This window comes from Bos mutus, chromosome 2 (genome assembly GCF_027580195.1).
Source record: "Bos mutus isolate GX-2022 chromosome 2, NWIPB_WYAK_1.1, whole genome shotgun sequence".
In the NCBI taxonomy this organism is placed as follows: domain Eukaryota; kingdom Metazoa; phylum Chordata; class Mammalia; order Artiodactyla; family Bovidae; genus Bos; species Bos mutus.
This window is the reverse complement of record NC_091618.1, coordinates 76,297,107-76,320,326: the sequence shown is the minus strand read 5'-3', so window position 1 is coordinate 76,320,326 and position 23,220 is coordinate 76,297,107. Positions and strand designations below refer to the sequence as shown.

At 40.1% G+C, this 23,220-nt stretch overlaps 1 protein-coding gene across 1 annotated transcript in view; it reads right to left on the bottom strand.

The window, feature by feature from the left end:
- THSD7B (thrombospondin type 1 domain containing 7B) overlaps positions 1-23,220 on the bottom strand; it is a 926,619-nt gene that overhangs the window by 29,250 nt on the left and 874,149 nt on the right. Inside the window, exons 19-20 of the mRNA XM_070380583.1 lie at positions 22,213-22,330; positions 303-448 (exon numbers count right to left, since the gene is read on the bottom strand). Of these exons, the coding sequence (XP_070236684.1) occupies positions 303-448; positions 22,213-22,330 (264 nt within the window). The remainder of the gene's footprint in view (positions 1-302; positions 449-22,212; positions 22,331-23,220) is intronic.

The following is a 23,220-nucleotide window of genomic DNA, read 5'->3' as shown; positions in this document are numbered from 1 at the left end:
GCTTTGATATTTCCAACAAGCCAAGAAGATAGAGAATTCTTTAAGATGCTAAAAAGATTGAAAGTCCCCTGATTCAACTTATTACAAATAGTTGATAATGATGGGCATTTATTTTCCTAGCAATATCACTCTGCATGAAGTTAAGTCATTTGGTTTTTTTTTCCATGCTCTCTATGGCATAAAAATACACTCTGCCAGGCCCCTGGTGCTGTGAAGTTTGTTTCATCAGCTTGTAGGTTTCAACAGACAAGTACTTTGGACAGACTGAGAAACATTTCTTTAAATGCCATTATATGACTTACCTCCAGTTTACATGCAGACCAGTTGCTGAGGACCCAGCTGTAGCAGGGGGTCATTGGGCAAGTTTTGTGCTGGGTAAGCTCTGTGGGACATGGCCGGCCTTCTCCTTGGGTTGGCATAAGGATAAATCGAGTCCGGCTCCTTTGACCTAAAATGAGAAGGACAATGTCAACTTTTCCGTTAGAGTTTGGCTAAAAAAGGAATTAAAGAACAGAATGTTGCCATATATACAAAGGTCTTCACTAAAACACGCTGAACTTTGTCATGTCCAGGTTTCAGTTATTTTGCTATTTTAATTTAGGTTTCCATGGAGATACAGGTTATCCAAGGTCTGCATATGCTTGTGGATCTGAAACTCTGTCTTCTACTTCAGCCATCTTACATCCAAACTCTGTACTGTTGCCAAACAGACTGAGCCCGTAAACACTGGCAGAATGTTAATTCATTTCATAAATATTTCTCTATTAAGCTCTAGAATAACCAAAGCATCCTGCCATGTGCTAGGGGGTACAGTGATAAAACAGCCCGATGTACCTCCTGCCTTCACAAACCTTACATTCTAGGCTAGGATCACCAATATTAAGCAAAAAGAGAACAGTATTTCTTATGTTAGGTTCTAAATCATCAAGTGAGCTAGAAAATTGCACATAATCCAAATTACCCTAGAAAATTTCCTAGGAAGATGCCAAGATTACCCTAGAAAATTCCCTAGTGTGGTTCCAATACTGTCACTCCATTAATTCAACATGACCAGTTTTCCTAGAGTTTAGGGCCAATTTCTCTTTTTCACTGAATATAAGATAAAGTTGTTAACTTGTGTGAAGAAGCTGTGATGGTTGTAAAACATTTTTTCAAATACCAGTATTCCATTTCCTAATGAGAAGAAATTGGTTAATAAGAATGGTTCAGGAAAGAGCAGGACTCTCATGTCATCTTATACCCACTGCTAGGCATCAGGTCATAAACTCACTAATAGGAATAATGGAGGGAATTTAAATGTTTTGTTTCTCTCTCCCACTCACTCTTGTCTTTACTCATTTGCTACTGATGAACTATGGTATGCATAGAGTTTCCTTAATATTAGTTATCTGAGAATCCAATGCCCTTCCACTGTTGTTATAAAATTAACTATGTGATTGTATTTGTGATAAATATGAAAGGAAAAACAGAAGGTTCTCTGAGAGCATGTTATGGGGATGCCACCCAGTCTGAGAAAGAATCAGAGCATATTTCCTTGAGCAGTTGAGCTTTAAACAGAAATCTGAAGGAGTAAGTCAGACATAATGTACGGAGAATGGCCCACTGACCCGCAGAAGAAAGAGCATGTGAATAGGTCATGAGGTACAAAGGAGAAGGACAGGTTTCAGGGGCTGACAGAAGACCATTGTGGCTGGACAAAAAGAGAGCAAGGGACGGAATAGACTGAGGGAATACTGTTAAAGCTATTAAAAGTGAGAATCAAAGATTATACATTTATATTTTAAGAGAAATGGGAAGACAGCAATGACTTCACTTCTGCATAGAATTTACTTGAAAACCTTAGGTAAGCATAATTGTCAGATGTCCTCAAGTTCAGGGAGAAGAGGAACTAACACAGTCAGTGGGCTAGACCTCTTAGTGGTCACCAGAATATTATCATAGACATGGTGGAAAACCAACTCTCTTTAAGAAGATCTTTGAAGAAAGCGAGGACGTTCTCATCACTAGATTCTAAATTCCTTGAGGCCTGAGAATCTGTCCCTAACATGAAACTCCCTATATATTAAGCACTAATTGATTATAGAGTAGAAGTGAGAAATATATTTAAGGGACTAGATCTGATAGACAGAGTGCCTGATGAACTATGGACGGAGGTTCGTGACATTGTACAGGAGACAGGGATCAAGACCAACCCATGGAAAAGAAATGCAAAAAAGCAACATGGCTGTCTGGGGAGGCCTTACAAATAGCTGTGAAAAGAAGAGAAGTGAAATGCAAAGGAGAAAAGGAAAGATATAAGCATCTGAATGCAAATTTCCAAAGAATAGCAAGGAGAGATAAGAAAGCCTTCCTCAGCGATCAGTGCAAAGAAATAGAGGAAAACAACAGAATGGGAAAGACTAGGGATCTCTTCAAGAAAATTAGAGATACCAAGGGAACATTTCATGCAAAGATGGGCTCGATAAAGGACAGAAATAGTATGGACCTAACAGAACCAGAAGATATTAAGAAGAGGTGGTAAGAATACATAGAAGAACTGTACAAAAAAGGTCTTCAAGACCAAGATAATCACGATGGTGTGATCACTCACCTAGAGCCAGACATCCTGGAATGTGAAGTCAAGTGGGCCTTAGAAAGCATTACTACAAACAAAGCTAGTGGAGGTGATGGAATTCCAGTGGAGCTATTTCAAATCCTGAAACACGATGCTGTGAAAGTGCTGCACTCAATATGCCAGCAAATTTGGAAAACTCAGCAGTGGCCACAGGACTGGAAAAGGTCAGTTTTCAATCCAATCCCAAAGAAAGGCAATGCCAAAGAATGCTCAAACTACCACACAATTGCACTCATCTCACAGGCTAGTAAAGTAATGCTCAAAATTCTCCAAGCCAGGCTTCAGCAATACGTGAACCGTGAACTTCCAGATGTTCAAGCTGGTTTTAGAAAAGGCAGAGGAACCAGAGATCAAATTGCCAACATCCACTGGATCATGGAAAAAGCAAGAGAGTTCCAGAAAAACATCTATTTCTGCTTTACTGACTATGCCAAAGCCTTTGACTGTGTGGATCACAATAAACCGTGAAACATTCTGAAGGAGATGGGAAGACCAGACCACCTGACCTGCCTCTTGAGAAACCTATATGCAGGTCAGGAAGCAACAGTTAGAACTGGACATGGAATAACAGACTGATTCCAAATAGGAAAAGGAGTACGTCAAGGCTGTATATTGTCACCCTGCTTATTTGACTTCTATGCAGAGTACATCATGAGAAATGCTGGGCTGGAAGAAGCACAAGCTGGAATCAAGATTGCCGGGAAAAATATCAATAACCTCAGATATGCAGATGACACCACCCTTATGGCAGAAAGTGAGGAGGAACTAAAGAGCCTCTTTATGAAAGTGAAAGAGGAGAGTGAAAAAGTTGGCTTAAAGCTCATCATTCAGAAAACGAAGATCATGGCATCTGGTCCCATCACTTCATGGGAAATAGATGGGGAAACAGTGAAAACAGTGTCAGACTTTATTTTGGGGGGCTCCAAAATCACTGCAGATGGTGACTACAGCCAGGAAATTAAAAGACGCTTACTCCTTGGAGGGAAAGTTATGACCAACCTAGACAGCATATTAAAAAGCAGAGACATTACTTTGCCAACAAAGGTTCATCTAGTCAAGGCTATGGTTTTTCTAGTGGTCATGTATGGATGTGAGAGTTGGACTGTGAAGAAAGCTGAGTGCCAAAGAATTGATGCTTTTGAATTGTGGTGTTGGAGAAGACTCTTGAGAGTCCCTTGGACTGCAAGGAGATCCAACCAGTCCATTCTGAAGGAGATCAGCCCTGGGATTTCTTTGGAAGGAATCATGCTAAAGCTGAAACTCCAGTCCTTTGGCCACCTCATGCGAAGAGTTGACTCATTGGAAAAGACCCTGATGCTGGGAGGGATTGGGGGCAGGAGGAGAAGAGGACGACAGAGGATGAGATGGCTGGATGGCATCACTGACTCGATGGAAGTGAATCTGAGGGAACTCCGAGAGTCACTGATGGACAGGGAGGCCTGGCGTGCTGTGATTCATGAGGTTGCAAAAAATCGGACATGACTGAGCGACTGAACTGAACTGAATTGAATATTTGTTTAATTCATATTTTTGTAAACTGTCTCTATGATATTATCTGGTGTGCAAACATGTGTGATGCTATTGCTAAGCAATTTTCTAAATACTTATATACTGACTCACTGAATAGTCATAACAATCCTAGAGAAAAATTCTATTATTGTCACATACTATCGATAAGGAAATTGCAGCACAGAGGTGTCACTTCTTTAAGGTCAAAAACATAGTAAGTTCCAGAACAGGATTCAAACTCAGGAAGTTTTGCTACAGAGGTGACTGTATTAGCCAAGATGTGAATGCAAGAGAACATCACATGAGGACCCAGACAAGACCGCAAGGAAAGGACTGATCTAGGTCTGTATGGGAAACAGAAAAGAAACTTGAGGTAGCAGTAAAGTTTGTGTCATCAGTAACTTAGGCTTTGTGAACAACAGAATCTACAAATTATGCATTCCTGGGCACAGAGCAGAGCATTTACATTTAGACCAATGTTCCCTCCCAACATCACTCAAACCAAATCATACTTGGTGGACATCACCTTATTCATGTGAAACATTGTCCCTGCTCATGGATACATTTGGCTCAATATTTCACATTAACTCTTACTTAAATACTCTTCAGTTTTATAACCCCCTTTATGTTTATTCTCTTGAACTAAATATCTATTATTCTAACGTCATTATAATTGCATCCTGTTCTCTATCCATCTTTGTAAAACTAATGACAATGTGATGTCACCTTTATCACAGCTAAAGAGATTCTATTTCATTAAAACCAAATAACTTCAAGCTTGTTCTTGAATTGATAGCATGCATCACTGCCATTCCTTTAGGACTATTTTATTTATTTCCATTAAAGTGACAGATATTTTCTGCTGGACATAAATGTGGTGGGGGGAACCTAATAAAGTCAATAGAAAAAAAATAATGAAGTCCTGTAACCACTCACTGAAAGGACAGCCATATGATTTCTCTGCCTTTTGCTATCCAAACACAAAGATAAGTTCAAACAATGTCAACTATTACCAAGAAGCATATAATTCTATATTTTGAAGTATATTATCATTTTTTTCTTTTTTATTATTGGAATATAATTGCTTGACAATGTTGTGTTAGTTTCTGCTGTACAACAAAGTGGATCAGCTATATGTATACATATATCCCATCCCTCCTGAGCCTCCCTCTCATCCCCTCTCCCCATCCCACCCATTCTAGGTCATCACAGAGCACAGAGCTGAGCTTCCTGTGCTATACAGCAGCTTCTCACTAGCTGTCTATCTATGGTAGTGTATAGTCCTAATTAGTGTCAGTCCTCATTTCCCCATTGGTCTCACCCTTCCCTTCCTCATCATATCTACATGTCTGTTCTCTATGTCTGCATCTCTATTCCTGCATTGCTATTAAGTTCATCTGTACTGTTTTTATAGGATAAAGTAGTCGCTCTGCTGCTGCTAAGTCGCTTCAGTCGTGTCCAACTGTGTGTGACCCCATAGACGGCAGCCCACCAGGCTCCCCCATCCCTGGGATTCTCCAGGCAAGAACACTGGAGTGGGTTGCCATTTCCTTCTCCAATGCATGAAAGTGAAAAGTCAAAGTGAAGTCACTCAGTCGTGTCCAACTCTTAGCGACCCCATGGACTGCAGCCCACCAGGCTCCTCGGTCCATGGGATTTTCCAGGCAAGAGTACTGGAGTGGGGTGCCATTGCCTTCTCCGATGTAGTCGCTCAGCTGTGTCCAACTCTTTGTGACCCTTTGGATTGTAGCCCGCCAGGCTCCTTTGTCCATAGGATTTTCCAGGCAAGAATATTGGAGTGGGTTGCCATTTTCCTCCTCCAGGGGATCTTCCTGATCCAGGGATTGAACCTGTGTCTTCTTTATCTCCTGCACTGAAGGCAGATTCTTTACCCACTGAGCCACTGGGGAAGCCCAACACAACCTGATACGTAGGGTGGGAGGTGGGAAGGAGGCTCAAGAGGAAGGGGCCATATGTACACCTATGGCTGATTCATGTTTATGTATGGTAGAAAACAACACAATATTGTAACTATAATTAAAAATAAATTAAAAAGATGTGATATATATATAATATATATGTGGAATATTACTAGGCCACAAAAAGGAACAAATTGGGTTATTTGGAGTGACATGGATGGACCTAGAGTCTGTCATACAGAATGAAGTAAGTCAGAAAGAGAAAAACAAATATTTGATATTATGTTTAACTGGCTAATATTAACATTCAGTAAGAAAACTTTGTTTATAAATGCATCAGAGTATAAAAGGTACTTGCTGTACCTTAAGTTTCTGTGAGGTACTATCTTTTAATAAGTTCCTTTTTAAATCAGGAATCTTATAAACTAAATAATCAGAGAAAGTATCCCACAATTAGGCACTTTACCCACAATTCCTGAAGTTGCAAATATACTATCTAGCTACATGGAGTACAAGGAGCCCTGCCATTTCCAATGGTCTCTGGAATTCTAAGCATCATATTGGATGGAATACTCAACCACGCACCTATCTCTCAGCACAATTATTCTAAAAGGGACCTTTAAGGACTGAATACTTAAGGAATTGTTTTGATGATAGTGATTTTCATGTGAGAGATAGTGGAGAATGTAGCCAAATGCAAGATATTTAAAATTATGATCTGTTGTAGAACATGAGAAAGATCATTTTAAAACACGTGATGTATGATGCAAAGAAACCTGGACGTGGCATCAAAATTCTCTATTTGGAAACAGTTCTCTCAAATTAACAGCTCGTAAATGATGTGACTGTATGAAAGTACTTTAACTTCTCTAAGCATAAAGTTCCTCTTCTGTAAAATCAAATTAAGTACACAGATAGTCCTCATTATATGAGTATAATTCACATTGGGGAAAATGCCACTTAAAATTAGGTTATTTCAAATAGGAATTACATTATTTTAAATAAATAATAAATATCTAAATGGGACTTATTTTGGAACTAAAAATATGTGAGTTCATTTTATCTAATATCAACAACCACTATCATTATATAATATCAATTATATTTATTTTATCTAGTATCATTCAGTTCAGTTCAGTTCAGTCACTCAGTCATGTCAGATTCTTTGTGACCCCATGAATTGCAGCACAACAGGCCTCCCTGTCCATCACCAACTCCCGGAGTTCACTCAATTCACGTCCATCGAGTCAGTGATGCCATCCAGCCATCTCATCCTTTGTTGTCCCCTTTTCCTCCTGCCCCCAATCCCTCCCAGCATCAGTCTTTTCCAATGAGTCAACTCTTCTCATGAGTTGGCCAAAGTACTGGAGTTTCAGCTTCAGCATCATTCCTTCCAAAGAAATCCCAGGGCTGATCTCCTTCAGGATTGATTGGTTGGATCTCCTTGCAGTCCAAGGGACTCTTGAGACTCTTGAGAGTCTTCTCCAACACCACAGTTCAAAAGCATCAATTCTTCGGTGCTCAGCCTTCTTCACAGTCCAACTCTCGCACCCATACATGAGCACTGGAAAAACCATAGCCTTGACTAGACGTACGTTTGTTGGCAAAGTAATGTCTCTGTTTTTAAATATGCTATCTAGGTTGGTCATAACTTTCCTTCCAAGGAGTAAGCGTCTTTTAATTTCATGCCTGCAATTACCATCTGAAGTGATTTTGGAGCCCCCCAAAAATAAAGTCTGACACTGTTTTCACTGTTTACCCATCTATTTCCCATGAAGTGATGGGACCAGATGCCATGATCTTCGTTTTCTGAATGTTGAGCTTTAAGCCAACTTTTTCACTCTCCTCTTTCACTTTCATCAAGAGGCTTTTGAGTTCCTCTTCACTTTCTGCCATATGGGTGGTGTCATCTGCATATCTGGGGTTATTGATATTTCTCCTGGCAATCTTGATTTGAGCTTGTGCTTCTTCCAGCCCAGTGTTTCTCATGATGTACTCTGCATAGAAGTTAAATAAGCAGGGTGACAATATACAGCCTTGACGTACTCCTTTTCCTATTTGGAACCAGTCTGTTGTTCCATGTCCAGTTCTAACTATTGCTTCCTGACCTGCATATAGGTTTCTCAAGAGGCAGGTCAGGTGGTCTGGTCTTCCCACCTCTTTCAGAATTTTCCACAGTTTACTGTGATCCACACAGTCAAAGGCTTTTACATGAAGATAATTACAACTATGTAGTTATTAACAGAAAGAATAAATATTGATATTTCTTACATAATTTTATGATGACCCTATGAAAGGTTTATTGTTATCACTTCTGGGTTTCATAGTTTGGTCATAGAACCTTTTTATTTTAGTTACTTTTCATCAATTTTCTCAAGAGCTCCCTTTAATCTTTGGGGTACAGACTGCCTGACTTTGTGCCCTTTCTTATGGGTACACATTCCACTTGCAGCTAGACATGTACCAGCAAATACCCTGATGCAGTGGCAGAGCACATGTATTACTCCAGAAGGCTCACTGACTGGGGGATGGCTTTACAAGTGGTCAGTTCATCCGTGGGTATTTTGATAGTATGAGGAGTTCTGCTTCCTATAGATCTTACAATTATGCTGATTCAGGTGAAGACTAAGGAGATGATGAGGACTCCTTGGACTAACTTCATGTTGGTTATATGAATGAAAATACACCATATAGAAACTACAGCATATCTGAAATATAGCAGGTGCTGGCTAAGTCTTAATATTTTTAAACATTTATTTTGACAACTACTATTTTATATCAGTTCCTTGACGGGGCCCTGGAACAAGCCTGTAATGGGAATATAAAGTATGATACTCATGTTCTACTGGGCTTTATAACATGAAGTGCACACAACTATGAAGTCCGTAATGATTCAGCCTGGTCCCACCAAAACCGCTACACCCTGGCCTGCACTCCTCTGGCCTCAGTGTTAAAGAGAAGGTTTCTGCCATCTACATCTGCATGCAGCCAATCTGAGGAGGAGAGAAATTTCTTGGACACTTTCCAGACAACTCTTGTTTGGATTTCTGAATCTATCTGAAACCTGAATTCAATAGTTGGTATAGACAATATGTTTAATGGATAATACCAATGAGATATAGAAACTGATGCTCTTATTCATCTACACTTCAGGCTATAAACGACAGAAAAGCACTGGTTTTAAAATACGTTGCCAATTTAATAAAGACCTTAGCTTACAGTAGGTTAAGTTTGCTTACAATTCTCTCTAAAGCTTTTCCTCTCCTCCCTTGAGGAATATTGAAAACTCATTATAAGCAACAGTGATACTAGGCCTACTATTAAATTAGCAATAATTTCTGGCAATTAAGGAAAAAGGATTGCCTGATGAGACTTCCCAAAAAAAAAAAAAAAAAAAGATAATGAGGCATGCTAGTGTGACACATGCATGCACATGCACACATGTATACACGGAACCCTAAGAGAGGCCAATTCTACTGCCTACACACAAGTTTAAAGGATATTGGGCCAGATCACACTCCCATTGAGCTCAGCAGTAGTCAGGCTTTGCTCTGAGGCTCCACTGACAAAGGGAAGGTGTGGGAAACTTTAAGTAGTAAAAGAACTCCTCAAAACTGGTTACATATTTGTCAAGGCATACATTCATAAAAAGAGTCAAATGCAGTGGTTCTCTGTTCTGACCATACTTTCAGGTCCAGGTAGCCAACCACCAACACTGTTACAGTGGAGGCTCTAAACAATGAAGCCCCTGACTATACTGACAGATACTGATGGAATTAGCTGAAAATCATGGTTTTCATAGCTCTGGACGATTTGAATAAGACCCAAGCAAACAATGCAAATATATTTGTATAGGAAACTGGAAAGGAAACAAGAATAATAGAGCAATGAAGAACATACTTATTTAACCTTAAACAGATCATTAAATAAAATGTCTAAGCAATTCATATGAATATACTTATATACTCCAATGCACCATAGACATAAAAAATACAAAAACACCAGCATGTGATGCCACTTTGCGCTTAAAGAATGTGATTTGAAAATTATTATTATGGGTTTGCTTTCCACCTAGGAATTGTTTGTTTTAATATGAGTTAAATTTTCAAGGCAGGTGCACAGTCACTGGCAGGGAATTGTCCTCCTGAGCTGACATCCATAGGGGCTGGCTCCCCTACACCACAAAGGGTGATGTTCAGTGTCACTGACCTTGAGGTGATGATAGTCCTTCTTGGTGGTTCAGTCACTAAGTCATGTCTGACTGTGATGATGGTCCTTCCTGATATGCACTCAAAAATTAGGTTACTGAATAAAAGGTGTCTGCCTTTAAGTATTTTTTCTTATTAATTTGTTCCTAAGATTTTGGCACCTAATATTTTGGCTACCTAATATTAATATCAAGGCTATATATTGTCACCCTGCTTATTTAACTTATATGCAGAGTACATCATGTGAAGTGCTGGGCTGGATGAAGCTCAAGCTGGAATCAAGATTTCCGGGAGAAATATCAGTAATCTCAGATATGGAGATGACACCATCATTACGGAAGAATGTGAAGAGGAACTAAGGTGCCTCCTGAAGAGGGAGAAAGAAGAGAGTGAAAAAGCTGGCTTAAAACTCAACATTCAAAACACTAAGATCATGGCATCCAGTCCCATCATTTCACAGCAAATAAATGGGGAAACAATGGAAATAGTGAGAGACTATTTTGGGGGGCTCCAAAATTACTGCAGAATGTGACTGAAGCCATGATGTTAAAAGATACTTGTTCCTTGGAAGAAAAGCTATGACAAACCTAGACAGCATATTCAAAAGCAGACATCATTTTGCTGACAAAGGTCTATATAGTCAAAGTTATGGTTTTTCCATAGTCATGTATGGATATAAGGGTTGGACCATAAACAAGGCTGAGTGCCAAAGAATTGATGCTTTAAACTTTGGTGATGGAGAGGACTCTTGAGAATCCCTTGGACAGGAAGGAGATCAAACCAGTCAATCCTAAAAGAAATCAGTCCTGAATATTCATTGGAAGGACTGATGGTGAAGCTCCAATGCAGATGGTGACTGTAGCCATGAAATTAAAAGACGCTTACTCCTTGGAAGGAAAGTTATGACCAACCTAGATAGCATATTTAAAAGCAGAGACATTACTTTGCCAACAAAGGTCCGTCTAGTCAAGGCTATGGTTTTTCCAGTGGTCATGTATGGATGTGAGAGTTGGACTGTGAAGAAGGCTGAGCTCCGAAGAATTGATGCTTTTGAACTGTGGTGTTGGAGAAGACTCTTGAGAGTCCCTTGGACTGCAAGGAGATCCAACCAGTCCATTCTGAAGGAGATCAGCCCTGGGATTTCTTTGGAAGGAATGATGCTAAAGCTGAAACTCCAGTACTTTGGCCACCTCATGTGAAGAGTTGTCTCATTGGAAAAGACTCTGGTGCTGGGAGGGATTGGGGACAAGAGGAGAAGGGGACAACAGAGGATGAGATGGCTGGATGGCATCACTGACTCGATGGACGTGAGTCTCAGTGAACTCCAGGAGTTGGTGATGGACAGGGAGGCCTGGCGTGCTGTGATTCATGGGGTCGCAAAGAGTCCGACACGACTGAGTGACTGATCTGATCTGATCTGATGTGAAGAGCCAACTCATTGGACAAGACCCTCATGCCAGGAAAGATTGAGGGGGCAGGAAGAGAAGGGGGTGACAGAAGATGAGATCATCAACTCAATGGACATAAATTTGAGCAAACTTTGAGAGACAGTGAAGGACAGGGAAGTCCATCGGGTCTCAAAAAATCAGACATAACTGAGCAACTGAACAACAACCACCTAATATTAATCAGTAGAAAATACTAGGAGATGACAAAATACATGAAAAAGAAACAAAGTGATACTATAAAAACCTTGTTAATGGCCAGTCATGCCAATCTATTTACCAATTTTAATCACATATGTTTCTGTGGTTAAGGCAATTTACTGTATAATTCCACTGGTCATTATAAAATTATTCCTCATTATGGAGGAAGGGCCTAAATTAATTGAGTGAATACGGTGTCCTAGGATATAGAGATGATGTAGCATATTCTTGCTTAGTTCTTTTCCCTTCCTTCTTCTGATTTTTTCGCCTCCCTTCACCTGAAAGCACCCACTCTCCCCATACCCCTGGAATCTATCACTTCAACAAGAATCCCAGTCTCATATTTCATATGTGGTAAACTGAAGCCCAGAGAAGTTAAATAATTAGCTAAGTCACATAGCAAGAAGGATGGTAACAAAAATAGGTCGAATTCCAAAATGATCCGTTTTCCAACAAATTTTATCTGGTCCAAGTCAGGTATGATACCAGTTCAAGGCCACTTGAACAAGTTTGAGAAGTACACTTAGGTCTGCCCTCTGCAATAAATGTGTTACCTATATTCATGTGTTTAATTTTTCCTTTAGAAAAAAAAATGGTAATTAAAATTATGTGACTAGTACTTTCTCTGTGACAACTCATTCACTTTTGGGTATTTGTCAGAGTAAATTTCCAAAAGCATCAGGAAGTCAGATTGTATATAAAATGCTCAGTTAATTTCATGCAGTTCTTTATGCTGGACATCTGTTTTTTACTACTTTTCACAAACATCACTAAGGAATTTTTATCCAAATTTATTTTTAAGTGCCAAGTTTAAGTATACATCCTATATTGACATGGATTTGGGATCAAGGTTATTTTCTAATGTAACAGGGTGGAGAAAAATTATTGTCTTGAGCTGCTAGCTAAAGATAGATCTTCAGCATATGTTTGATATCATGAGAGACAGAAGATGCAATAATATTCCTGCATTCAGAGCTAGAGTCCCTGAAAGTTAAAGTCACTCAGTCATGTCCAACTCTTTGCGACCCCATGGACTATACAGTCCATGGAATTCTGCAGGCCAGAATACTGGAATGGGTAGCCTTTCCCTTCTCCAGGGGATCTTCCTAACCCAGGGATTGAAATCCAGGTCTCTTGCATTGAAGGCAGATTCTTTACCAGCAGACCCACAAGGGAAGCCCAAGAATACTGGAGTGGGTTGCTTATCCTTTATCCAGCAATCTTCCTGACCCAGGAATTGAACCAGGGTCTCCTGCATTGCAGGTGGATTCTTTACCAACTAAGCTATCAGGAAAGCCCCAAGTTTCCCCTATAGAGGGACTCCTTGACTTGTCTAAAAATTGCTTCAGGCACCCAGACATCTTTCATCCTAAAGAACACTCAGGTTAGGCAAGGCTAAGTTTTCATAAGTTATTCAGATTAAAAGAGACCAACCCCAGCCATGACCATGTATTTGGGAGTGAGGTTAGTGGAGCAAGGAAGTAACAAGACCACATTTTAGAGGGTAAGATAGACCATGGTATCACAGAAGAGAGATGGGTCTGTTAAGGGCAGAAGATTAGGCATTTTTGCCTTTGCTTGGAAATAGAGCTCCAGATTTTTCCATGATAGTGAGTATGCATTCTATCTGTTGGAACATAGTAAAACAGAGTTCTAGAAAAAACATCTGCTTTATTGATTATGCCAATCCCTTTGACTGTGTGGATCACAAGAAACTGTGGAAAATTCTTCAAGAGATGGGAATACCCGACCACCTGACCTGCCTCCTGAGAAATCTGTATGCAGGCCAGGAAGCAACAGTTAGAACTGGACATGGAACAACAGACTGGCTCCAAATAGGAAAAAGAGTACGTCAAGGCTGTATATTGTCACCCTGCTTATTTAACTTCTATGCAGAGTACATCATGAGAAACACTGGGCTGGAGGAAGCACAAGCTGGAATCAAGATTGCCAGGAGAAATATCAATAACTTCAGATATGCAGATGACACCACCCTTATGGCAGAAAGTGAAGAAGTACTAAAGAGCCTCTTGATGAAAGTGAAAGAGGAGAGTGAAAACATTGGCTTAAAGCTCAACATTCAGAAAACTAAGACCATGGCATCTGGTCCCATCACTTCATGGCAAATAGATGGGGAAACAGTGGAAACAGTAACAGAATTTATTTTCTTGGGCTCCAAAATCATTGAAGATGCTGACTGGAGCCATGAAATTAAAAGACGCTTGCTCCTTAGAAGAAAAGCGAAGACAATCCTAGACAGCATATTAAAAAGCAGAGACACTACATTGCCAACAAAGGTCTGTTCTGTCAAAGCTATGGTTTTTCCAGTAGTCATGTATGGATATGAGAGTTGGACCACAAAGAAAGCTGAGCAACAAAGAATTGATGCTTTGGACTGTGATGTTGGAGAAGACTCTTGAGAGTCTCTTGGACTGCAAGAAGATCCAACCACTCAATCCTAAATCAGTCCTGAATATTCATTGGAAGGACTGATGCTGAAGCTGAATCTCTAATACTTTGGCTACCTGATTTGAAGAACTGACTCGTTGGAAAAGACCCTGATGCTGGAAAAGATTGAAGGCAAAGGAGAAGGGTATGACAGAGGATGAAATGGTTGGATGACATCACTGACTCAATGGACATGAGTTTGAGCAAGCTCCAGGAGTTGGTGATGGACAGGGAGGCCTGGTGTGCTGCAATCCATGGGTTGCAAAGAGTTGAACACGACTGAGAGACTGAACTGATTCTAGTTGCTTATTTTCAGTTCCATTCCCAACAATCACATTTCAAACCCAGTGTATCAAAATTTAACAGATCATTGTAAATATACAGCAGAAATACCCACAATGAGGCTCTCCCCATGGGATGCAATACGAGAAGGACACAGAAAGTGATTCTGGCAATCATAAAGCTCTCTGTCCATCAGACTCACACATTCCCTATCTAGAAGGTTGGTTCCCCACAGCTATATTCCAATTAGATGGACTAGATAATATACAACATTGTCAATTAGGAAACAAGTATACATTTAGAAGGCTTACAATTCAGGGAGTCTTAAAACCCTCACCGCCCTTTGTGTTTCAGCCTGTGATCCATTTCTTCTGCTTGTTCTTAAATATACCTATAAATTGTGAGAATTTTAATAAAATAACCTAGTACCCAACCCAGGGCCATGTGCATAACGTGAACACTTACATATACAGTGTCAGATGTGAAGGGGCACGATGGAGAAAATGGGGCTTAGGAGACACCTGAACTTGGGTTCAAATCTTTCCTCTGCAACTGACAAGCTGTGTGACCTTGAGCAGGTTAATTGCCTGTCACCTTACCTTTATAATTATGCCTATAATTTCATAATACTTTCATAAAGAGTTATTCTAATACTCCTGGCACCAATAACTGCCTTTGACCAATAGATATTATAGAGTAATTATTCTAATATTCATCATTTTACAGATAAAAAGTTCAAGTGAAGTCTACAAATGGTGGCTCAAGAGTCTTAACTTGCCTTTGGAAAAGCCACCTTGAAAACTAGATATTCTTGTCTAGTCTTTATTTTTTTTTCCATTCTACAATTTAGCCTCTTGTTCCTTGTCATAGGAACTAATTATTTGATATAGTAAATAAGTTTGAGCTTTTACAGCTATTGGACTGCATATGATCAGGGATACTACAGTGATCATAATTTATTCTGACACTAACAAGGAAGGTTACTGGCTTGCCTTTTAAAGTCTTTAAAAAAAAAGAAAAATGAAAAAGCTGGAATCACAAACTTGTGATTCTCTGCAGTTAATATAAAATTATTTTTTCATTATGGGTTAGAGTTGACAGGATAATCATATGCCATCTGGGACACACAAGCGGCAGGCTGGGTTACACAGTGTAGAAAAATACTATAAACTCATGTGCACTGAATTAAAATATGAAAGAGGAACAAATCATAAGGGGTTAATAACCCTTTTGGAATGTTATCAGTTAAATAATAATTATGAATAATTCATGATATGCTAAATTTAGGGAGTTCAGCATAAAACTGAACTGGTGAAAATTCATCAAAGAACATGACTAATCCAAAATTTAAGCTCTTCTATTACACGCTTTGATCTTTGAAATCTATCTAAAAGGATCCCTTAGTGGAAACCTAGAATTGGTCTCTCTTTAACATGAAATAAATTAGATTCAAGCTATTCTGACCTTGAAATCTTTAACACAATTAGAAGGTATATGCCAAGCATCGGGTGCACATTAAAGAGATAATCCAGACTTTCGGAAATAAAGAGCGAGCTCATTTCAAAATTTCATCTTAGATCAAGGTAGTTCTTTGGTTTAGATGGCAAAGTGTGGCTCTGGGGAAGCTTCTGGAACACCCAGCTCACCAGGATTTTTCTGACAACCCAGTGACTTCCTAAAAGGAGACAATTGTGTGCATTTTGCTTTTGATAAAGAAGTCAACAGAGAGCAGCAGGTGCTGAAGGCAGACTCCCAAGCAACTTGTTTGCAAACTTGAATGTAACTAAATAAACTCTGTCTCCTCCTGTGGTCCCTGCCCCGCTGCCATCACTAGTTGGAAAAAGAAAGCGGCTCATCTGAAAGACAGCTGCGGGCACACCGTTTTAGAAGAGACAAGGCACAGATGTTTTTCAATGATAGCTTCCAACCTTTTCAGCGCCAGGAGTTCAGTTTCTTTTAAGAAACAAGTTCATCTGTGCCACATGTTGTGGCTTTTGACTATTCACTGTTTGTTGCCTTTAGCTTGTGCTGCATGGGGATTAAGGCATGGTTTAAATACAGAGTTCTCCAGCTGCCAGGGATTAGTGATCAGGGAAGAGCAGTGCTGGAAGACTAGACCTGGAAGGCTGGAATGGGAGGTAGCCTGAGGGCTGGTGGGATGGAATGGAATAGAATAGACGGGAATAGAATAGATAAAAGGAATAGAACCTGAAGACTGTCTCAGCATGGTTCTGGTGGTAGCTGCCTATGCCTAAAAATTCAAGGGCTATGTGTCCTATTCTTTGTCCTTTTCATTTTATTTCTTAAAGACTGCTGCTGCTGCTGCTAAGTCCCTTCAGTCGTGTCCAACTCTGTGCGACCCCATAGATGGCAGCCCCCCAGGCTCCCTCGTCCCTGGGATTCTCCAGGCAAGAACACTGGAGTGGGTTGCCATTTCCTTCTCCACTCTTAAAGACTGGGCACAAATAAATCAGAAAAATAGTCCTTGTTATACTGAAGTCTGGAGGTCCTGATATAGAGCCTTGGACGCAACAGGTATGCAAAAAAGGCTTGTTTAGAGATTAAACCCTGAAAAGCCTAGTGAAGAAAACAGCAATGACATGAACAGCATCACTTCATCATTGAATTCCGACAGAAATACCTCCTTCGTGGCCTCTCTTCTTTCATCCCTCACTTCCCTGCAAATACTTGTTATTCTCCATCTCATGACTTTTTTAACATGGCGCTTATTGATGTGTGTTACCTTTGTGTATGTTTACTTATTTATTTGTCATCTGCCTGTCTTTCTTATCGTTGCCATCTAGTTCTCTACTAAAATATTAGTTTTATGAAGTCAGGGGACTTTGTTTCCCTGGGATCTTAGCCTTTCTATACACAGTGTGTTTTTAGCTCCTGGGAGAATGCCTGGCTTTGGGGAAACTTCCAATGAATAGTTGTGAAATATGTGAGCAAACTTCTCTATAGCTCTGCCTTCAAGAACAGAAGTGAGAATAGGAGCATCTCCATATAATTTCTTTTCCACAGTATCTCTTTTGACAATGAAAGTATATACCAGTTGGTGTCAGGATAATAGGTGTAAACTTTATAAATTTTGATTGAATAAATAAAGAAAATGGAGTACATATACATTTAGATTCCTGGAGGGTTTGCCAAATATCAGGATTATGGAATATTTTTAAAAGACACTGTTGCATCTTAATTTAGGAGATCAAGGTCAAGAAAGGATTCCCAAGAAGTTATCCTAGCAGACCCTTAGAAGCTAGCTAGAAATGATTTGTAACTAGCGCTATATTTATGTGCAGTAGAAGCTATCACATGACTTCCAAGTGCTTTGTGCAATTCATTCTGTGCCTTCGTTCACGCAGTGACTTTCCTTAGGAACTTTTGAGTGTTTATTATTCTAAAGATTACAAAAGATGAATTTAAGTTCAAACTCTAATTGCCTAGAAATCTCCAATAGTGGGATTCAGACTTGGAAAGGACTTTTCCTTGTTTGTTTTTGTTTTTCTACTAGACTAACAAGGTCTGATGAGTCCGCAGCACCAACAGAACTCCTTAAAAAAATCAAAGTAATATTTTATGGTACTAAACTTACAATTTGGGGTCCTATTTTCAAAGGTTGTTTATCAGCATAACGTGAAGATCTGTCATGTTTCACTGACTTTGTACAGTGGCAGAATTAAGATTTGGGGACAAGAATAATAATAAATGGATCTGTCTCCTTGCATTGAACACATTCTGGACTAATGATACCTAAGACTTATGATGTCAATTAGAGAGAGAGGAAAATAACCACTAGCAGGGTTTGACTTCCTTTGGGCTTGTGATCCAGTCTGCAAGCTCTTCCCCTTCCAGCTTTCCCCCTATGGTCCAGAACCACTTCTGTGTACTCAATGACACAGTCATGTCCACTCTTTGTGACTCCATGGACTGTAGCCCTCCAGGTTCCTCTGTCCATGGGATTCTCTAGTCAAGAATCCTGCGGCAGGGGGGAGGTTTGCCATGCCTGTCTCAAGGGGATCTTCCTGATCCAGGGATTAAGCCCACGTCCCCTGTGTCTCCTGCACTGGAAGGTGGATTCTTTACCACTGTACCACCTGGGAGCCCACAGAACCACGTGGGCAATGACAAATGTTAGCTGAGATTCCCCTGATATGCCATGTAGCGTGTTTGATGGGAACTAGAGGGATTCACCCATGAAGAACTCCAAAAAGATCACTGATTCCTTAGACAGATATGAAAATTGATTCAATTTATACATATTAAAGTAGTAGCGAGTGATAGTGGGATAACAGTGAGATATTCCATGGGAGGCAAAGTGTAAGGAAGCAGACACTCAAGATTATGACTGAAATATACTACATTGCAGCAGAGAGATCCAACATGATAAAGAAGGGTGGTGGGAACAGACAGACAGGCACTGTGAGATCCTACAGGTCCTGTGGTCTGTGCTCACCATACAGGACTTCATCCTTTCTCTGCTTTTTAATGCTACTCTTTACCACTGTGAGAGTCACACCTCCTGGCAGAGGGCCATGAGCATAAGACTACAGGGCTTCTGGCTGTGGGATAATCAGGGTGGATCACTCTGGACAGGGTAGCAACCATTCGTCACATCGCTAATGCAAATAATTAGTGCTCTGTCAGTGCTTTCATTTCCACATAGTATTACCTACTTGCTTGTTGTCTGTTGTCCCTCAACTAGATTGTAGGTATCAGGGGATCATGGGAATAAGGAAACTGTCTTTTTTCCCCTCACTGCTTTATGTCCAACTCATTGTACTATGAATGGCACATTAGTATTTATTTAATGGATAAATGACTCAAGTCAGTAGAAAAACAATTATTCAGATTTGCATTTTCAAAACATTGCTTAGCTTGTGATTTTAATGTATGGACTTTAAGTGGGGTGAAGGATGAGATGTGAGAGTAGATGATGAGAGAAAGTGAGTCTGTGGGATAATCTTTATAAAATCGGAGGGAGTCTCTGATAAAAGTCTTTCCTACTGGTGGGTAGGAGGGTGGAGATGAACATTAACACACAATAAACACCGATGCTGTGTCAGATACTGTGCTCTGTGGCTACATATACTTCATTGTATTTAATTCTCAAATCCTAAACAAAGCCTCTAATGTGCATGAATTCCATTTTAGAGATGAAGAAGCTGAGACTCAGAAAGAGTAAGTCGTTTGCCTAAAAAGCTACAATTCAAACCTGGATTTACCCAACCTTAAAGTGGATGCCTAATTGGGAACTACACGATGCTGCCAATCAGAATAATTGAGAAAATAGTTTAGGTCACTCACCAAAATCTTGGTCGTAAGATTTACCACTTGGTTTCCTGATGTGCTTCTGCAGGCTCTCAGATGTGCACGAAATGGCATGCTGTTATCACTGGACACTGTGAGCCTCATATTTTCATTTCGAGTGATGCTCTTTGAGGAAGTAAATTTCAATTTCCTTAGCTACGTTTTCCTAATACATATCCTGAGTACTGCTGTCCGCTCTGTTCTTTCCAGGCTCTGAGAGCTGAGTTCACAGAGGAGACCCTCTTCCATGCTGTATCCTGCCTCAGTCCCTCAGACAATCCCAACTAAGGCAGAGAAGTATTAACAGTCCCAGCATATTCACTTGTGAGAGGCTTAGAGATGAGCCCATATCGCAGTGGCAGTGGTCCAATCACAGAGCTTCTAAAAAATCCCTTCCAACTGTCTTTGTTTGGTGATCAGATCCAGGGTTTTTAGCCCCATCTCCCTACCAGATTCCATGATTCCTGCAACATGCAGTTCTTTTTTCTCCTCCTCTACTTTGTGATTACCTATATAGCAGGATTTTCCCTAGGTCCCTACTCCAAATTTCTGTCATTTACCTTAGATAAACTGTAACTCTTTTTTGGGACCAGAATCCTATCCTAAGCCTCAGCTCTGTGCTTTTCTGGTACACTCTCCTTATTGTCTTTACATGCACATGTCTTGGTCCCTGGCTCAAGTGCCATCCATGTTGCCATTTACCTAGCTCCCGAGCACCAGCTGCCTTCTGCATTCCCTGCCATTGTGCATTACTTACCTGGGAACTTTGGTATTAATTGCTGTTTGTTCAGCAAAGGTTTATCCTCCCTTTCCTCCACAGGAACTGTTTCCTCCATAATACTGTTGCTAAGAAGTGATTGGTCATCAAGAAACTACATTTCCTGCTCTGCTATCTTGCACTGAACTGGAGAAATGGGACCAAATTTATTCAGTAGAGTAAAGATAGTAGAGATGTATATAACTTCCACCCTGGTCCATAAAAACCTCCACAGGACCAGCGTGATATCATCTTCCAGAAAAATTTGATTATGTTTAAGTGGTAGGGGCTCCATCAACCTGTGTTCTTGATGGACTCCGTGAAGCAGACACTACCCCTCCCTTTATGTGAGTGAAAAATTAGTCTCTAACCCATGATACTAGGGGCTTCCTTGGTAGCTCAGCTGGTAAAGAATCTGCCTGCAATGCAGGAGACACTGGTTCAATTTCTGGGTCATGAAGATTCCCTGGAGAAGGGATATGCTACCTATACCAGTTCTGGGCTTCCTGGTGGCTCAGATGGTAAAAAATCCGCCTGCAATGTGGGAGACCTGGGTTCGATTCCTGGGTTGGGAAGATCTCCTGGAGGAGAACATAGCAACACACTCTAGTATTCTTGCCTGGAGAATTCCCACGGACAGAGGAGCCTGGTGGGCTACAGTCCATAGGGTCACAGAGTCGGACATGACTGAGCGACTAAGCACAGCACAATATGATACAAAGTCACTGTTATTAGGGGTTTACCTGATACAGGAGCCAGTTTGACTTATAGAACACACACTTCTTCCAAAAACCATGGAGGTCAACATTTTTTGAGTTTGTTGAACTTAGGACCTTCAGAATAAACACCATCTCACAGGGCCAGTGCCCCCTCTGGTGTCTGCCACTGTTACCAGGCCAGTTCTTCACCCTCTGCCTTGTACTACTCAGCCATAAAAAAGAACAAAATAATGCCATATGCAGCAACACGGATACAATTTGAGATTATCATACTAAGGGAAGTAAATGAGAAAGAGGAAGACAAATACTATATGATATCACTTATACATGGAGTCCAAAATATAACACAAATGAACTTAGAGATCAGATTCATGGTTTCCAAGGGGGAGGGAGTTTGGGAAGGAAGGAGTGGGAGTTTGGGATTAGCAGAGATAAACTATTATATATGGAGTGGATAAACAACAGTGTACTACTGTATAGCACAGGGAGCTATATTCAATATCCCATGATAAGCCATAATGGAAAAGAATATTAAGAAAAAAAGAATGTCCATATGTGTATAACTGAGTCATCTTGCTGTATAGCAGAGATTGACACAACACTGTAAGTGAAGTATACTTCAAGAAATGAAATACAATAAAACAAAAGGACTGTTAAGAAGTCAGGCTCCCTTTCTCTGCTCCCCTGGGTCAGCCTCACGTGGCCAACATGCCTTATGCTCATTTATCAAGCTATGGCATACAAAGAGGTACTTAAAAACTGAATTGTTTCATGGAAACCAACACAGGAAAGCCACATACCTCCGAGGCCACAAGTCTGTGAGCACTCTGTCCAAGCTGTCCATCCCGAGAGCTGACAGTTGACCACACACTCCACCAGGCAGTGAAGGTTTGTCCTCTGTGGCTTCTCCAAGTTACGCTGCAGATGGGAAGGAAATATGATTGTACTGGAGAATTCATCGCAACATCAAATCAAATCACTATCCTTTTGTGGGATAATAATCTCTATTCTGTGAGAATAATTTTGCTATGTTTTTGTGAGAAAAATAGCCTGGCTTATAGAAACTGATGGCAAGTCTGAAAAAATGATGATCCTTACTTCATGACATAGAAACTTGTCAGTCCAAATTTCTTTTGATAAAACCTTCAACTTTAGAATAGACCCACATTTAAGGGACCAGGAAAGCAGGCAATTACGTTACACAGAGATCTGTCCTGTCACTCAGCCAGCAAGGAACCAGAGGGATGCCTCAGTGCTAAATTCAGGCATCTTGCCCTCTGGATAGACCAATAGTATATAGAATAGTATATAGAGAGCTCACACTAACAGCAACCTAGGCTAAACAATAAGTAGAAGAATAAAACTGAAATCAACAACCCATCTAAAGTTCATACAAAAGACCGATTAGCTAAAAACATAAACATGATCTTAATCAAGGGAAAAGTTGATGATACGGTTTCTTTTCCTCTTGTCCTCTCTTAAACCCACATCTAGGCAAAATCACACATTTTCTAATGGCCAGTGTAGAAGAGGTCTTATTGAAAGAGTAAATCATCCAAGGGACACAGAAAGAATACCAAAATATTCAGTTTTAGGAATTGTACATTGTGTGATTGAGGAAAATACTAACATTCAATATATGTTACATATTAGCAATGTCTATTCTGAGCTAAAATTATTGATTACAGCATGATTACTTACTATATGGGCAAACTAGAAATGAACTAGAAATGACATCATAAGATCTTTGATCCATTTGAGATATGTGGATATCCTGCTTAGGTTAATAATTTGGGACTTTAAATATT